Genomic DNA, 18,518 nt, shown 5'->3' on the forward strand with positions numbered 1-18,518 from the left:
AAGATTTTTTTATTGAATGTTAAAATAATATATATTGACATAAAAAAATTAATAGTAAAATATAAAAATAATTGTTAACAAAAATTTTGGCAAAATCACAATTTAATAATTAAAAAATTATTGAAGGGTAGGTATCTTAAAAAAAATAATTTAATTATTATTTTTTTAAAAGTATTTTAATAAAAATACAATTTAATCAATAAAAATTAATTTATTAAAGTATATTTTGGTAAGTAAAATTTAATGATAAAAAAAACTTTTTGTTAATGAGTATTTTTTCAAAAAATAATTTATTCTTTCTTAAAAAATAAATAAAGTTATTGTAAAGTATTAAATTGGTCCCCTAGGTTTGAGCGTCTGTTTTGGTCCTTAAAATTTAAAGTATTCCATTTGAATCCAAAAAAGTTTTATTTAGCATCAATTTAGTCCCACAGTGAGGTCAAAATTAAATAATTAACAAAAGGTCCTACATAACAACAGTACAAGAACAAAATCGATAATCTGGAGAACAAGTACAAGCTCCAGAGGTATAAAATCAACCATTGATACATCAATATATTTATTTATTATTTTTTTAAATATAAATAAAATATTTTCTATAAAAATAAAGAAAATGATAAATAAATGTATTGATGTATCAATGAGTGATTTTATGCCTTTGGAGCTTGTACTTGTTCTCCAGATTATCGATTTTGTTCTTGTACCGTTGTTATGTAGGATATTTTGTTAATTATTTAATTTTGACCTCATTGTGTGACTAAATTGATGCTAAATGAAACTTTTTTGGATTCAAATAGAACACTTTAAACTTTAAGGATCAAAACAGAATTACGCTCAAACCTAGAGGACCAATTTAGTACTTTACCCATAAAAATATTAGTTAATACAACAGATTTAAAATAGATTAAAGAGGAGTTTTTTTAAAGTTAGAAGGGAGAAAAATGTACATTTATAAAATAGAGGGGAGGAGAGTGTCATTTTATCATCTCACAGGGGAGAAAAATGGAATTTTCTCTTAAATTTAAGATTAATTTACTCTTTTAACCCTATTAATTCACGTTAGTCACACATTTTTATCAATAAAAATTATTTTTATTTATCCACTCACTTAAATTTTATTGTTTAACTTAGTTAAAGAATTTTAAAGAAAATTATGACGTAGTAATTATCCAGTATAAGTGTAACTGAATTTGTTAAATGAAGTAGCTCCAACTAAATATGAAACAGAATCCACTCTACCTCCCTTTCTCGTCGTTTTCTCTCTCTCTCTCTCAGGTAATGCTATTTTCTCTCTCTAAATATCAATTATTGCTTCCTTTTCCAATCTTCAATAATTTTCTCCAAATTCCCAACCTTTCTCTCTTCTTTTCAACTTTTGATTCATTACTAGCTTCATTCCACTACCTTCACCCAACAAAAATCGCAAGATCTATCTACACAAACTCTCAACTCTTTTCCATTTTCCCCCGTCTTATGGGTAACAAAGTTTGTGCCTTTTTTAGAAAATTCACTTATTATTATATATATATTTTTTTCAATTTAAAAAAAAATGTGAAATTAATTTCACATTTCTTCTATGTGGGGTTTTGTGTGCAGGTTAAACTTGGAAGTCAGTGATTCCCAAAAAAAAAATGACCCTACCCCACTAATGTTATGATAATCTGGAACCTTTGGCACGCAAGAAAAAAGCTGTCATACGCTATACTGTTATTGTTCCTTCATTATTATTATTATTTTTATTTCTATTTTTATTTTCCATTTTTTGTTTGTGTATCGGCTTCATAAAGGGGATTAGTTTCTAAGGGCCCTGAAAAAATCAACCTGGAACACATGGGGTACCTCAATTCAGTTTTGACATCTTCAAGTCAGGTTCATGCAGCAGAAGATTCACCTGTGAGTGGTGGAGGACTCAGGTGAGTACCTCATCTTTTGTTTAGATCTTTCTAGAATTTAAGAATTAGGTCACTATTCTTTTTGTTTTTTTTTTTTTTGTGACTTTTCGTTGGTTGGTTTTAATGTTTAGTTATAATTTTTGTTGTTGTTATTGTTGTTGCTGCTTGACTGGTATTTAATGATATTTTGGTAGTCTCTGATGAATTTTTTGTTTTTGGTTAATGTTATGTGTGTCCTTGGTTTTTCTAGTACTCCTTCTTGTGGTGCTATGAAGATTCGTAACTGTTATAATCATGTCTCACTAAGCAAATTTATTAGCCTTAGTTGATAAAGTACTGGTCAATATTTGTTTCTCTTGAATATTGATTGTCCACTTCTTGCTTTTTTGCTTTAATAATTACTATTGGTTCATGTTCTTGTACTTGATTTTGTGTATCTTATCATCAACGAATTTTTTAGGGGGATAATGTTACAGTTGTTGTTCTGTAGAGATTGTTACTGTTACAGTCATCAATAATAATGGAGTATATGTTTACTCTATCACTATAGCTCAATGGTCATAGTTGGTTTCAATGATTTTGATGTAATCTGTTATGATTTGTATCTGCAGTCAGAATGGAAAATTCAGCTACGGGTATGCTAGCTCTCCGGGCAAGAGATCTTCAATGGAAGATTTTTATGAGACTAGAATTGATGGTGTGGATGGTGAAATTGTTGGCCTTTTCGGAGTTTTTGATGGTATGTTTAACCTTGTTCTCTCATATTCATTTCATTCTAAGTTCTAACCTTGCTGTCTTCATTCCTATTACCATTTTCCCCCTCAAAAGTTTGTTTCAGTCAAAATTAATTTTGCTTTGTGTTTAGTGTTTCAGTCCCTGGATTTTCCCTCTTCAAAATATTGCGAAATTAACTGTTCCATGTAACTTAATGGTGCACTATACAGATTCTTCTGTGCTTGTGCATTCGTACAAAATTCATAGCTGTTTCTTGTCGTTTTTCTGTCCTTTATTTTAAGCCATATCATCTTTATCTTTATGCATTTAATTTCTCAGTTTTGGTCTAATCTTTTGGGTCCTTCTGTACATAAGTTACTGATATCACACCTGCTGATGGAAATCTCTATCAAAGTTTCTCTTCTATCTGTCTTTGTGCATAATTTCTTGATCCTTCACTGTTGTCTTATACTTGTTATTGTATTCTTTATTGTGACTGTAGAACACTTATTTATTTGTTATAGGAGCAATTATAGAGTCCAAAATGTTTTGTTTTTTGACGATGAATATTATTTCTTTTCTAACATTTAAAGAATGTAGCATTTATTTCCTAGAGACTAAATATACAAGTTATAACATATGATGTTACCATTCTTTATCTACTAAAAACTTTAGAAGGTAGCTTTAACTCTGGTGTTTATAACTTTCAGGTCACGGTGGTGCTCGTGCTGCCGAGTATGTCAAACAACACCTATTTAGTAATTTGCTCAGACATCCAAAATTCATTTCTGACACCAAATCTGCAATAGGTCAGAAAAAAAATCAGCATAGCCTTTTTCTGGTGTTTTCTTAAAGTTTGCTAAATCCTGAGAATAACCGTTGTGTTCACTTGCAAAATTGTTCTTGTTTGCAGCTGATGCATATAACCACACCGACTCTGAATTTCTGAAATCAGAAAATAACCAAAACAGAGATGCTGGATCAACTGCTTCCACTGCCATTCTAGTTGGTGACCGTTTGCTCGTTGCTAATGTCGGGGACTCTAGAGCTGTTATATGCAGGGGTGGAAATGGTAAGAGTAATAATAATAGGTATTAGCTCCATATTCATGTGTATATGTTATTTTAGGATGTGTTTGGTAAGTGTCTCAGATGTAAGATACAGAAATACTATGGCCCTTTCTATTGTCTCGAGTTTTGGGATGGATAGAAAATATGTCTTGGGAAAGAGACAATTTGCTAGTGTTTTTGTATCTACCATTCTCTAAATTGATGTGTCTGAGCTTCTCTGTATTTCTATCCTGAGACACTAGATTACAAGATTACATGCAATAGTGCACCTTTGTGTAACATTTGTATGGTGTGTGGGCCCTTCATTTGCTTGTCGTAATTTTTGTGCAAGAGAGAATCACTCCAACCTTCCTATATTAAATGATTAATTAAAATATTTTACTTATTTTATTTCTCTCATTTTTCCCCCTTTAGCCATTGCTGTTTCTCGAGATCACAAGCCGGACCAAACGGACGAGAGGCAAAGGATTGAAAATGCTGGTGGCTTTGTTATGTGGGCTGGTAAGGTCTTATTATGGTTAGCATTCATGAATTGATTTATAGATTCATATTGTTTATATCTTTTAAAACTTCACTTACAGGAACCTGGAGAGTTGGTGGCGTTCTTGCCGTTTCTCGTGCTTTCGGTGATAGACTTCTGAAACAGTATGTTGTTGCTGATCCAGAAATCCAGGTGTGCTTCGAATTCCAGTATTTCTTATATTCATAGTTTTATCTCTGTTCGTATCCATATACAGTGCATAACTTAGTGTAATATATTATATATACGGTTCACATCGAAAAGCATCCTGCCAGTAGATTGAATAAAGAAAATTCTGTTTCGAACAAGATTTGATGTTTCTGAAAAGAGTGTTGTGAATCTTTCAATCAATGTAAATATGCAAACATTTTTATAGTTCTTTAAGGAAAAGTGCTACTAACAATAAGAATCGTGTAATACAGATCTCTGCATAAAAAATTTGTCTCCCCACTGGTCTTTATCTTCGCTACCTGGCTTTTAAACCTTGACCTCTGTTTGCCTCTCTATATTCTGGTTACTAATTTGTTTGTGATCTTGCAGGAAGAAAAAGTTGATAGCTCTCTTGAGTTTCTTATCTTGGCCAGTGACGGGCTATGGGATGTTGTCTCCAACGAGGTTTGAAGTGATTTTCATTTCTTCTACCTTATCTCTCTTTGATTACTAGCGCATTTCCATATGTTCTAAAACATATGAATGAGTTATATCAAGAAGCTACATATTGGTTTTGGTGCCATGTTGTGGGGAAGGTTAATATCTTCTCTTCCAAAGAATCAAATACCTACACCAATTAGATGAGTACCTACCAGAAATGATTTCATGTTAAAAACTACTATTTAAATCGGAGAGAAAGGCCTGAATCTATCTCTATCTACTCTTGGTTTTATTGCTATATGTATTGAGTTCTCTCTGCTGTAAAGGTAGGTTAACTTACAAAACCTAATGTTCAGGAAAATTAGTTGTCAGTTCGAGTAAAGAACAATACAAAGTGTGAATAAATAAGTGTAAATTTTTGTTATGTGTTAGCATGACTTAATTGAAAACAGACACACAGTGATGCCAATATGTCGATGCAACGTTACATAACTGAAATTCGCACTTACTTGAACTGTGATCATCACATATCTGTATAACTGAATACCAGTTTTTTTTTTTTTTTTTCAATGTGTCTCAATATAACACCAAGAATTCAAACCCATGATCCAGGAAGCTGTTGCAATGATAAAGAAAATAGATGATGCAGAGGAGGCGGCAAAGAAGTTGATGCAAGAAGCATATCAGAGAGGTAGTTCCGACAACATTACCTGTGTTGTGGTTCGTTTCTTGACGAACCAAGGCACTTCTTCTGGTACTAGCACCGGCTAAAGCGTCTATTTGGACACAAAGAGTAGTGCATAGTTGGTAGTTGGTGCAGTGGAGATGTGACAAATGGCAAAATCTGTTCTATCATATTTTGATCATAGGCATATTCCATTTTAGCTGTGTGCCATGCAAGAATTAGAAAAATTAATTTGAAGACTCGCCTACTATGGTCCTCTAGCATAGATATTTTATTTCAGAATTTCTTACTTCCACAATTGATTCGTATTTGTAGCTAGGAGAGATTGTTGTGTAAAAAGTGTGGACAGAGTTTTAATTGCACACACAAACACACGCGTTGTATGTAAATTTGGTGTCTGATCTTGCTGCTGATCCCCTTTATTCTCAAACATATAAAGAAAAATATCATGTTAAGAATCTTTTCGATCGGTTAACTATGTCATTTGAGCTATAGCTCGCTGGTTTGTATTATTGTTCTTTAGAACACAACATATGAAGTAGTAGCAGTTAATAATTATGCATGTCCATGAAAATTGAAAAGGAATAAGTTGAGTGATGGACTCAGAAAAGAATATATCATTGTCGGCAAGGCAGCTATTGCTCTTACGCACGACGAGCGAACAATTTGTTCTTCTTCATTGTCCATTGTATACCCAAAATATTTAAAAAAAGTTACATGCTATCATATCAGTAAAATTTTTAATTTTAATTTTCACTTATGCTTTATAATAAATTAATTTATTAAACTAAAAAAAAAACTGAATTACTACTGTTATTTTGGCAATATTAGTTAATTTTTTATATGTATTCTCGAGAAAAAAAACTTTTATTTATATAACACTTGACTAATTATCAAGGTAAAAGAAATTTATACTGTAAGTAAATAAAACTAAAAATAGAATTCTAAAAAGTATACCACAAATATAAAGAAGGGGAAGCAAAAGGTGGCACTGATGGATGAAGATTGAAGACATGGAAGAGCGAGAGAGGGGAATGGAACTTTGAGTGCATTATTGAAGGTGGATGATCAAAATGGCAACGCAAGCTAGACCTTTATATAGGAGAATTCCTCTCTTCTAACTCTAATTTGGAACACAATAGTTTTACTTGCCAAAGGGGCAAGGTGTATTATGTATATACTAAATTCTAATTAGTCCAACTTGGACCCATAAAGACAAAACTTTCATGCCTTGCTTGCCAAGTTATGGGTCCCATATGAACTTGAAAATTGAGTGAATATATGTAACAAAGCAAGGTTAGTTGACTATCAATTATTAAATTTTTGGGTAAAGTAATTAAAGTTTATCAAAAGTTTTAAAAAATACTTCTAAATTTTATGTTCTTTTAGATGTCTCAAAAATTTTCAATTTATATTAAATATACTCCTGACAGCTAAATTTTCAAAAGGTTTAGGACTAATTAAAAAATAATGCATGACAATTATATCTACCAGGAGTATATTTCATGAAATTGAAAATTTTTTGAACAAAATTAAAATAAAATAAAATTTAAGAGTAATTTTGATAAATTTCAAAATATAAAAAGTATAATTTATCCAAATTTAAAATATTCAAAAGTATAGTCAGCCACCAACGCCATAGCCATATTCAAGTTTATTTCCATATTAGTGCAATTCAGTTATTCAAGAAGATGAAGTGGGAACAGAATCATGTATGTTATGGGGTCACTATATGCTAAAATAATGTTTACTTATAATTTATTATTTTTGGACAGTGTGTAAGGGAAAATGTTTTTAATTTTGTATGATATAAGAAAAAAGAACAAATTAAACTAATGTAATTAATTATATGATCCCCCCCCCCCCCCCCCCAAAAAAAAAAAAAAATGCTAAATTGCTAACTATGCATGGATCACGTTGAAGCACCTCTCCGGAAAACCGATATTATTTAAGTGGTTTGCCTCTTGTTTACCTTAAACAATATCACAAATTTGAGTTGTTTATGAGAAATTTACTTTTTCAACCTAGCAAGAAGAAAGATTATTTAATTTTCTTTCCAATCCATGAATATATATATATATATATGAAAAATTGAAAATATCATTTATTATGATTATTACATTGAAGTTCATGATACTAGGTGCATGTAATGAGTAAAAAATAGGGTCATGGTCAATTAAGATAGTTTTATTAGTAATTAATTTTATTATGTTCAATACAATATAAATCTTTTTCCCTAATTTGCATGGTGATATATATGTAAAAATTAAAGATCTCATTGATCAATAAGAATGAACCCAAAAAAAAAAAAAAAAAGAGAATCTGTTGTATATTTCATTTTTTTTTTCAGCCTCCAAAATACATAATCATTATCTAAATAAGGAAACTTATTATACAAAATATCTTTTTAAGATTTGCAATAATCTCAACATATGAATTCGTGCGTGTACAAGCATATCAATTATCATAGTCTATAAAAACAGGTGCATGATATTACAATTTCACAACCCATTGGAAAATTACAGAGAGAAAAAAAATGGCACATTCCATTCTTACCCTTCCACTATTATTTCTCTCTTTCACTATGTTTTCATCATCATTACTATGTTCAGCAAGAACAGTTAAAATCTCTGACGTTTGTTCCAAACACCCAAACCCTTATAACTGTAACAACATCTTGAATTCCGTACCAGGTGCTTCATTAGGTGCTGATCTTAATAGCCTTTCAAAATATGTAATAACCTCAGCACATGTTTATGCCTTTGATACCATAACCCTAGTTCATAATATCACTAGGAGTATTAATGACAAACAATTGAAACAACGTTACCAAGCTTGTTCCATGGACTATGATGATGTCTTGCTTTCTCTAACACAAGCTCAACAATCTTTTGTCAGTGGAGATTACAAGGGCATGAAGTCAAATGGTCAAACGGCTTTGAAAGATGTTCAAGATTGTGATTGGAAGCCAGGCAATGATCAATCGGATCTACCTAATAAGAACAAGTATTTGGAAGATGTTATCAATATTATTATTGTTCTTGCTGATTTTCTAGCTGGGGTTTATTAGTAGGTTTTTCTCGATCATTTATGTACGCCTTTTGTTTAATTTTTTAGAACAAAAAAAAAAAAAGAGAGAGTAGATTTATGATAAGATTTTGTGTATTTTGGTGAAATTAGGGTTCTAGCGGAGAATTATCTTTATATATATATAATTAGGTTACGCTTGATTCTCGTAAAAGAGAAATTTTAGAACTTAATAAACTATTTTTTTATTATTTTTAATTATTTAATATATATATAATAAAATAATGCTATTAGGAGTGATTTAATGGTGGGGGAATCAAATAATATGAAGGAGATCCCAAGTTCAATTTGTAGGGATTTTTACCTAAATAAAAAAATTATGAGGAAATATCTTTTCTGGTCCTTAATTATTTATTCGATCAACATTGTGTCCCTTAATAATTATAAAAATACAAATCAATCTTAATTCACTTTTGTATTTGTTCAATTCAATTTCTAGGGACAAATCATTATCTAAGTAATCCTAAAATCACGTTTTATTCTTTGCCTTTTTTTTTTCTTCATCTTATTTTCCTGCCTTCGAAACCCAACAAGGAAGAAGAACCAAAAAACTCCATCTTCTGCAGGCCAACAACTACTTCTCCACTACCCTCGGCCATGGAGGCTTCAACCCTGTTTTCTCTATCTCCCTCGTCGAGAAACCCCTCGCTGTCAAGATCATGGACTCATCTACATCTTTCCACACAGTAGCGAAATTCCTCAATTCCTCCTCCAATTTCTCAATCCTCCCAACAAAATTCACCTTTCCCATTCTGCCACAAACTCAGTTCCATTGCCGCCTTCGAATTCACGCTCTAATCGCCACCAAAAATTCCTGCTTTGCCGAACTTGCAATTACAGCAAAACCAACCCACGCTCCTTGAAGCTCTTGGAAGACAAAGAGGACTTGGAAGAATGATAGAGAAAGAACCAGAGTCATGATTCCTCTTCCTGAGAGTAAAATCATGGATGAGTAAGCCATCAGGATCGAGAAGAGAGCGTGGTATTCTCTATGTGGTGGTGGACTTGCTACGCTAGAGAATGGCGACATCAAAGGGTGCAACAGAAGAGCTAGGAGAGACACAGATCGGCGATTAAAAGAGAAACGACGGCGAAAGTAGTGATGAAAGGACGAAAACGATGACGACATAGCAACCAATGTGTCGCAAGGAACACCTAACAAAGTTTACGCAATCTTCGAACGCAATTGGTGGTGGCCGACGCTGGCGGAGGAGCTGACAGAGGTGGTTTCGAGAGAGAGAGAGAGAGAGAGAGAGAGAGAGAGAGAGAGAGAGGGGATGTTGTCGGAAGGGGATGAGGTATAGTAAGAGGAAGAAGGGCGAACGACGTTTAGTTAAAGGCCCATGGGTCGATTTGTCCTATTAGGAAAAAGATAAAACTACTTGGACAGGTTACTTGACACGTTAGCGCATGACCTGTTGCCAATGAGCTTGCAGGGACTGTATTGAACAAATACGAAGGTGGGTGGGAACTGATTTGTCACTACAAGAAAAACGCTGAATACCTTTGAATTTAGCGTCAGAGATTAGCGGCTGGTATACCGGCAGAATTGGCAATAAATTCATCGGATCAAAAAGTTTATGTCGAATTTGATTTTTTGACGGTAAATTTGCCAGTAATAATTGGAGGAAAAAAAATTGATGCCGAGATTACCGTGGGATTTATCTGCTAGTAATCCTTGATTAGTGCAATGCTGTGTTTTGGTCACCGTCGAATTTTTTCGCCGGTAAATTCGACGGTAATCTTGCCCTAAGTTCGAACAATGAACTCTCTCCCCCCTCATTTTCGAACTATTCTCTCTCTCTCTCTCTCTCTCTCTCTCTCTCTCTCTCTCTCTACCACCTCTGCCAGCTCCTCCGCCAGCGTCGGCCACCACCAACTGTGTCCAAAAACTGCGTAAACTTTGTTAGGTGCTCCTTGCGACACGTTGGTTGCTATATCGTTGTCGTTTTCGTCCTTCCGTCACTACTTCCGCCGTCATTTCTCCTTTAATCGCTGACCTGTGTCTCTCCTCCCTCCTCCAGATAGGTTGTCCTTATCCTTCTTGCTATTCTATCCCCCTCTTTACTTCATTTTAATTAAAAAACCCGTAATCTTTTTTTGAACCCTAACCCTAAATCCTAATTTATGGTGTATGCCTATATTTTTATTAGATTTTAGAGTTTGTTTTAATTTGTTATTTTTTTTGTTTATTCTGAGTTCATTATTTTATTTTAATTTTAAAATTTGTGATTTTTGAATTCATTATTTTCTTTATGATTTTTGTTTTGATTTATTTTTTATTTTTGTTCTGTTTCTTTTAATTATGATTTTTAGTTTGTTTTTGATTTTTTTTTGAGTGTTGTAACCTGTGAGAATTGCTTTTTGTGAATGTTGTCGAACTAAACTGTGGTGGCTGGACGTGACTGGGTGAGACTGTGAGTCTGCGAGGCCTCATTTTTGTCTCCAATTTAAGTAAGACTTCATCTTTTTTCCTGTGATTGTGACTTCAGTTGCTTTCTTTTTTTTTATTTTCCCTATTAAATTTTTTAATATTGTTCAATGAATCTATTTTACACTTGTGCTATGTCGCTTTTTTTCTTTATTTTGTTCTTTGATTTATAAATGTAAAAATGATGATTTCGCTGAGTGCTGGATTATTAAAATTTAATATAATGATTGAATTTTTTTGTCAAATTGAATTGAATTAATTTAATTAAATTTTACTCTTGTATGTTTTGTTTTAGACGGATTAAATTTTACTCCGCTATATGAAAGTATAAAAGAGATGTGAATTTTCATTCTTTTATACAATAATTTAGGGACATGAGAAATAAAGTTTGATATAAATATGATTATTCAATTAGGTGCCCTATGATCAATAGGGATGGCTTATGCGATTAAAATTGTTAGTGGTTTGATGATGTATGGTGCTTGATTATTTATTTTTATTATTTTGATTTTAATATGTTTGTTATTAACGTTGTTGAATATTTTTTTAATTGTTTTGTCAAAGTTAGGCTTAAATCCTTGATCTTTGAATGTGACTGATTCACTGTTAAATAAATATATATATAAGCTTAGTGATAATTGTTATACATTTTTGTGACTCTCACTAAACAAGAACAGTGGCCAAAAAACTTGTATATATGGAGATTTGTTTAATTAGGTAATCCACAACAATCAAGCTTGTTATATGATTTGAATTATCGAATTTTTGTTGTTGTTGAATTTTTCCGAATCGAATTGTTGTGGCCTTAAGCTCAATTGTTAAATTTTTGTTATCTTGATTTTTTTTCCTGAACTACAATATTTAAATTTTTCTATTGTATTTAATTTAATTGTTAAATTTTGTTGTTATACCTTCCTTTTAACAGAAATGGCATCTAGTGAACTTTCTCTAAGAATCTTCTTTTCTCGTTTCTGATCATGAAGATGGTGATGTGGAAATTTGTGAAGATTTTTGATAGACGAAAAATATAATAATTATTAAATGACTTGTTCATACTTTAGTTAATTAGTTGTTTATTGTAGTAGTTTAGTTATTTTATTTACTACTTGAATTTATTTAAAAATCATATAAACTTGTGAGTTGTGAATTTGTGTTTTGATTAGTGAATTAAGCAGTGAATTTGTGTTATGAGTTGTGAGTTTTGACTTGTTATAGTTTATATTAGCCATGGATAATTTAGTTTATTTGAAATTTATTTCATTATTTGTGAAATTAATTTTTTGTTATCAGATTTCTTATATTTTTTATTGTTTATATTTTACGAGTTGCGTTTACGTTCGGTCTTACGATTTAATAACTTTACGATTTTGAACTAGCTTTTCGGGTCGAAATAAAAATTACGAGTTCATTACCTTGGTCTTAGCTGATAAGCATATTTTAATACATGATGATTACAATTTTTTTAAAAAATTTAAAATTTAAATTTACCATCGAATTTATTATCGGATAAATCCGCCGGTAATTATTAATTAATAATATATTACCGTAGGATTTAGCAAGAGAAAAATCTTACTGTAAAAATTACCAACGAAAATTTTTCGACGGTAATTAGCGGTAGACGAAAAATTCGTCAGTAAATAATTACCGACGAGATTTATACCATCAGATTTATTCCGACGGTAAATATATTACTGGCAGATGTTTTAGTAAATTCGCCTTTAAATCCAACGGTATTTACTATTTTTTTATAGTTTATGTTTTTATAATTGTTAGAGAGCACAATATCTATCTAATTAATGGTTAGGGACCAAAAATAACATTTATTCAAAAATAATTAATAATGCAACTAAATCAACATTCTTTTATATAAATCTGTTTATTTATATACAATAATAGTAAGCAAGCTTGTGAAAAGAAAATATTAGAATTCTATTATAACTAGATTAACAGAAATAACAAACAGTCGAATTGGCTAATAACTTGGGCTACAATCTACTACCCTGATTATTCCAGTTCTTTTAGCTTCTGATCTTTTACTCTTGTACTTTTTGGATACACTTAAACATGTTGAAAGAAACTACAAGAACAATGCAAGATTACCTGATAAAAAAACAAATCAGATTTAAAATAACTTGATTGTTAAAAATAGAAGAAAACCTGAAACGAATTTAAATGAAAGTGATTAAAAAAATTTAAGCATAAAAGTGACACAATATAATACAAATAACAATCTTTGATCTATATATCCAATGTTATGTACTAATATAAAACTTTTAAATTTAGATTCTTTAACATAAAAAAATTGATAAAATGATAAAATAAAAAAGTAGTTATCATTAAATTTATAATTTTTATAAAATATATATTTTATTATTTTAATTTAAGAATAAATAATTTTTTATATTTTATTAATTTTTTATTTTAAAAAAATTTGATCTATTTTTTTTTTTTGTATTTGTGGAGATAGACCTAGGAAGGAAGATGGGACCATATTTAGCCTTAAGAGTGTAGAGAGGAAAACAAACAAAAGAAAAGGCAGTTAACCTTTTAAGTTTTAACTGACTTAGGAGAGAGAATAAGTGTCGGCCAATTCTCTTACTTTATTTCTTTCAAATTTCAACCTCCATTTCCCCTGTTAAGATAATCGGTTGGAAGATTATTATTAATCTAAGAGCAATGTTAGGATCAGTAATTTTTTTTATTGTTAGTTATCAAATAGTCATCAATAATGATTTAATGGTGTGAGATTTGTATGGAATTTCATCCAATAGTTTACTTTTATCTGCTAGTTACATGCTGACCAAAATTTAATAAAATTGCTGTTCCCTAAACTTTTTCAATTGGCCAACACAACATTGCACATATCCTTTAGTTTGCTTTGGAAAATTGAATAGAGTATGTATTTAAATATATCTCTAAAAAATTTTATGTTAAATATTTTTGTTTTAAAAAAATTTTATTATGTCAAAATTTTTAAATTTTATAAAAATAAGATACATAAATTCATATGTTCGGTAGATTTGTTATTTTATTTGAATAAATAATTTTTTAAAAATATAATAAAAAATTTATATATCTTATTTTTATAAAATTCAATAATTTTACTTTAATAAAATTTGTTTGAAGACAAAATCATTTAACACAAAATTTTTTAAAGTTCTATTTGTATATATACTCAAATTAATATTATTGCCGGCTTAGATTTTTCCACCATCAATCTACTCTAAGAGTTATCAAATATCTCAAAATAATACTATTCGATAAAATAATTTTAATACTTAACATAATAATTTTATTTTTATGCATTAAGAGGATGAAAATATTTTATATAAATATTTAATCGTATATTATTATATTATTAAAGGTATTAGTTTTCAAACTCTAGTTAAAATATCATTGAAATAAATTAAAATTAAAATTTTAAAATAATTATACAGATACAAATATGACGAATATATTTATATTAATTTTTTTAAAATATATAAATTAATGTAAAAGATATGTGTAAATCAAAATTAGTTCAGCATTTCTTTCGTTGATTTAACATTAAAAAGAATTTAGAGATCAATATGATAACTAAAGTTGAATATGAAAAATTTGTATAATAAATTTTAAATTTAAAAAAATTAAAATGATAAAAATTATAAATCTCAGAAATATTAAAAATTTAGCTCCTTTTAATTTTTAAAGCTAAAAGTATAAGTGTATAAGCCTTTTAATTAATTAAAAAGCAAAATGGTAAATTATGTGTTTTAAAAGTGGTGAAAATTAAATATTTTCTAACAATTTTCAATTATTAATTTCGAGTTTTCACCGTTTTAAAATCACAAACTCCCCTCCAATAATGAACCTTATTCCCAACCCACCATCGTGTCAGGCACAGAACAAAAGCTGGAAGTAAGATTTCATGAATGGCGTTATTTACAAAAGAAAAAATATAGGTAAACAATAAAAATATTAAACAATGTAAACAATAGATATATCGGATGTTCATTTTATTAGTATACGGATGGTTATTTTAATATTAAAATTTAAAAGATTAATTTAAAGGTGTGGTATATTTTAATTTGATTAGTAATTATTCATATTGTTCAATAAAATCATTATCCCCTAGTATTTCTCTTTACAAAATTGTTCATAGAATCATTTTTATCGTTGTACCAAATACTCCTTCCTACTCATTATACATGTACTTAATACCAAATCCAATACTAGTGGGGAATAATTTCTTGATTCTCAAACTCAATAATGTGGCAATGGTGGCCAAGTTACAGTAACTGAAATCTACAAACTACAATTGATCAACACAAAAGATATGAGAAAATTGGGCACTTAGATCAAAATGAAACTTTAACTATACTCCCTCAATTCTCAATTTAGCTCACCTTAAATTTACACTTCTGGTTCCGGAATACTTGAAGTGCCATAATAATAAGGCCTAAAACCCCAAAACCCAGAAAATTAAAATTGAAAAAAAAAATGGTCCAACAAGAAGAATCCTATTCCCCATCATCACTACCACCTCTTTCTTAATTCTACTATCAAATAAAAAGGAAAAAGAAGGAAACAAATTATATATCAATTTCAATTTCTCACTGATTTTCTTCTTGTTCATGTTCTTGATTCTCTTGTGGCAGAGTAGTAGTAGCAGCTGCAGCAACATGGACAACAACGTTGTCGACACGGTTGTCCTTGTTGATGATGTGGTCTTTTTCAGACACATTATCAGAAACCTCATCAAAAGCTTCAATCTTTGAGCCACAATCCTGACAAATAAGTTGTTTTCCATAGTTTGGAAAAACTGGGGTGGCCAAGAAGGTTGGTTTTTCATTGCCAGCCATGATCACCAACACCTTCTCCTCATAGGCCTTAAAGGTTTCGTTCCTTTGAGTTTCATCACACTCTTTCTCCAAATCTCCAACATTGTTGTTATTGTTGTCACCATTTTGTTGTTGTTGAGCAAAGAGTTTGCAATAATAAGAGCAAGCAAGCACCAATAGAGCAAAGAAAATGAGGCCAAACATGGCAGCAAGGCCTCCAAAGAGGTAAGGAATTGGTGTGTGCCATGGTGATGAGTAATTATTAGTGTTACCAATTTTTGTTGGTGTTGCCATAGGTGCTAATTTAGTAGTAGTAGTAGTAGTAGTGCTGGTGGTGCTTGTTTTGGAAATAGGTCTCATTTTTTTTTCTCCTTTTGTGTTGTTTGTTTGTTTGTTGTGTTTGGAAAATTGGGTTTGTGTTTGATGTGGGATTATTTTGTGTGTTAGCTTGGAAAACGAGGGAATGGTGGAGGTGGGTATTTATAATGGTTCAAGTAAGATAGGAGCAGAGGAAATAAAAAAAGAAAAGAATTGAAAGGAGAGAAAGAAGCGGTTTAATTTTCTCTTTGCTTTTAACTTGAACCGGGGTCACGTACTTGGCCCTGTTTTGTTGTTGTACTTGCAAGTTGCAACAAGGTAAATTATTCTACTGCCTGCAACAGGAACCGTTGAAAAATTGAGAGTAAATTAAAAGAGTTACCTCTAAGTTGAAAATTTGCTAACACTTATTTTTATAAAAAGTTAATAGTTAATAATAATTGTTATTTAAATTATTTTTTTATTAGTTTAATATTGATGATAATTAATTATAATAGGAGTACATAAAATTAGTCACAAAAATATTTTTTTATACAAATTTTGGAATGATAATATTCATCATTTTCGTATTAAAATATGGTAGATTCTATGGTGTAGAAAGAAAATTATTTCTACATGTGTAGAAGGATAGGTGTCAATGCATTAGTAGTTTATGTTGATGGCTCTTGGATGGGGAAGAATTAATTAGAGTACACAATTGTTGCTTCATTGGACCCACAAAAAAAAGAGAGTGTGTGACATAGAGACAACTTATTAGGTTTTTTTTATCTTAATAAATTAAATAAATATTTCATTTATTAAAATAAATAATTTAAAAAATTATTACCATGTAGACGAGATATATATATATTTATAAATATAAAAATATATTTTATAAAAATAATAAAAATATTAATAATTTAAATTAAACCAAACTCTTAAAAATAGAACATTTCAATTAATATGGAAGGTGGACGATCTTAATCGTACTACTTCCATCCACGTGCGTTTTTTATTAGAATTTACACTAAATCAATTCAAATAATAACAAGGCGGGATTCGAATCCCCAACACTTGTTTAAGCAAACTAGTGAGCTAAACACTAGACCAAGTTCATTAATTAGTTAGTTAAAACCGTCTATTTCTTCTATTATTTTGAAATTGCTCATCTTTTCTATTATTTGAAACTGCTTATCTTTCTTATTATTTGAAATATTCTATTTTTAAGAGTTTGATTTAATTTAAATTATTAATATTTTTTATTATTTTCAAAAATTATATTTTTATATTTACAAATACATATATCTCGTTTACAGTATAAACAAGATAAGAGATGTTGATGTATTTTCCTAATAATTTTTAAAATTATTTATTTCAGAAAATAAAATATTTATTTAATTTATTAAAATAAAAAATTCCCACATATTATTTGATTTATTGTTAATAAATATGTATATCACTAATAAAATTAGAATTAAGTCCATTAGATCAAAAAAATTTTGAAAAAAAAATATTTTTTTAATATTAACCAAAATATTTTTCATAGAATTTAAAAAAAAAGATTTGGAAACTAACTTACTTTCACTCTTAAAATTATTACTATTAAAAAAGAAAGAATGTATAATTTAAGTAATAGGTAATTACTATTCATTTACTGTGGTTAACAAATTTAATTTGTTTTTATAATTATATGTCCTAAATATATTACTAATTATTTTTATATTTTTAATATTTTACATGTTTTAATTTATAAATTGAATTGATAATTTACTATTATTAAAGGTATCTCATTTTTTTAGAAGAAAATATTTAACTTTGAACAAAATTAAACATTTTATATCGTTCTAATTTAGTCTTTTGTTCAAAGTTAAATATTTTCTTCTACAAAAATGGGATACATTTAATTATAGTAAATTATCAATTCAATTTATAAATTAAAACATGTAAAATATTAAAAATATAAAAATAATTAGTAATATATTTAGAACATATAATTATAAAAACAAATTAAATTTGTTAACTACTGTAAATGAATAGTAATTACCTATTACTTAAATTATACATTCTTTTATTTTTAATAGTAATAATTTTAAGAGTGAAAGTAAGTTAGTCTCCAGATCTTTTTCTTTTTTAAATTCTATGAAAAATATTTTGGTTAATATTAAAAAATATTAATTTTTTTCAAATTTTTTTCATCTAATGGACTTAATTCTAATTTGATTAGTGATACACATATTTATTAACAATAAATCAAATAAGATGTGGGAATTTTTTATTTTAATAAATTAAATAAATATTTTATTTTCTGAAATAAATAATTTTAAAAATTATTAGAAAAATACATCAGCATCTCTTATCTTATTTATACTGTAAACGAGATAATTTTATCCTATCGAGATATGTGTATTTTT

General features: G+C 29.2%; 3 protein-coding genes and 1 long non-coding RNA gene across 5 annotated transcripts; 2 read left to right on the forward strand and 2 right to left on the reverse strand.

Annotated features, from left to right (window-relative positions):
* Nucleotides 1-1,675: 1,675 nt before the first annotated feature.
* On the forward strand, nt 1,676-5,885 carry LOC130936747 (probable protein phosphatase 2C 59). Its single transcript, XM_057866891.1, has 8 exons — nt 1,676-1,913; nt 2,504-2,631; nt 3,317-3,415; nt 3,520-3,678; nt 4,091-4,177; nt 4,258-4,349; nt 4,737-4,811; nt 5,400-5,885. Exons 1-8 carry the CDS (start codon nt 1,831-1,833, stop codon nt 5,556-5,558), a joined length of 882 nt encoding a protein of 293 aa, XP_057722874.1. The 5' UTR covers nt 1,676-1,830; the 3' UTR covers nt 5,559-5,885.
* Nucleotides 3,418-6,604, reverse strand: LOC130936749 (uncharacterized). Of its 2 annotated transcripts, XR_009068171.1 has the most exons (5): nt 6,430-6,604; nt 5,763-5,889; nt 5,297-5,672; nt 4,256-4,393; nt 3,418-3,654 (listed from the first exon to the last, which is right to left on the reverse strand). It is a non-coding gene; the product is annotated as an uncharacterized LOC130936749 (long non-coding RNA). The 2 variants fall into 2 exon arrangements; XR_009068170.1 differs by having other exon boundaries at nt 5,297-5,889.
* A 1,452-nt stretch (nt 6,605-8,056) lies between these two features.
* Nucleotides 8,057-8,542, forward strand: LOC130934855 (pectinesterase inhibitor-like). Its single transcript, XM_057864379.1, has one exon. The coding sequence runs from the start codon at nt 8,057-8,059 to the stop codon at nt 8,540-8,542; it is 486 nt and encodes a 161-aa protein (XP_057720362.1).
* A 6,660-nt stretch (nt 8,543-15,202) lies between these two features.
* LOC130935827 (protein GLUTAMINE DUMPER 1-like) lies at nt 15,203-16,245 on the reverse strand. Its single transcript, XM_057865733.1, has one exon. The coding sequence runs from the start codon at nt 16,168-16,170 to the stop codon at nt 15,583-15,585; it is 588 nt and encodes a 195-aa protein (XP_057721716.1). The 5' UTR covers nt 16,171-16,245; the 3' UTR covers nt 15,203-15,582.
* Between the last annotated feature and the right edge of the window lie 2,273 nt (nt 16,246-18,518).

Source organism: Arachis stenosperma, chromosome 6 (genome assembly GCF_014773155.1).
Source record: "Arachis stenosperma cultivar V10309 chromosome 6, arast.V10309.gnm1.PFL2, whole genome shotgun sequence".
Lineage (NCBI taxonomy): Eukaryota > Viridiplantae > Streptophyta > Magnoliopsida > Fabales > Fabaceae > Arachis > Arachis stenosperma.

Coding starts and splice junctions, on each gene's coding strand:
- LOC130935827 (XM_057865733.1), bottom strand. CDS start 16,170: ATGAGACCTATTTCCAAAACAAGCACCACCAGCACTACTACTACTACT.
- LOC130936747 (XM_057866891.1), top strand. CDS start 1,831: ATGGGGTACCTCAATTCAGTTTTGACATCTTCAAGTCAGGTTCATGCA. Junction 3,416..3,519: donor TGACACCAAATCTGCAATAG/GTCAGAAAAAAA, acceptor TCTTGTTTGCAG/CTGATGCATATAACCACACC. Junction 3,679..4,090: donor TATATGCAGGGGTGGAAATG/GTAAGAGTAATA, acceptor TTCCCCCTTTAG/CCATTGCTGTTTCTCGAGAT.
- LOC130934855 (XM_057864379.1), top strand. CDS start 8,057: ATGTTTTCATCATCATTACTATGTTCAGCAAGAACAGTTAAAATCTCT.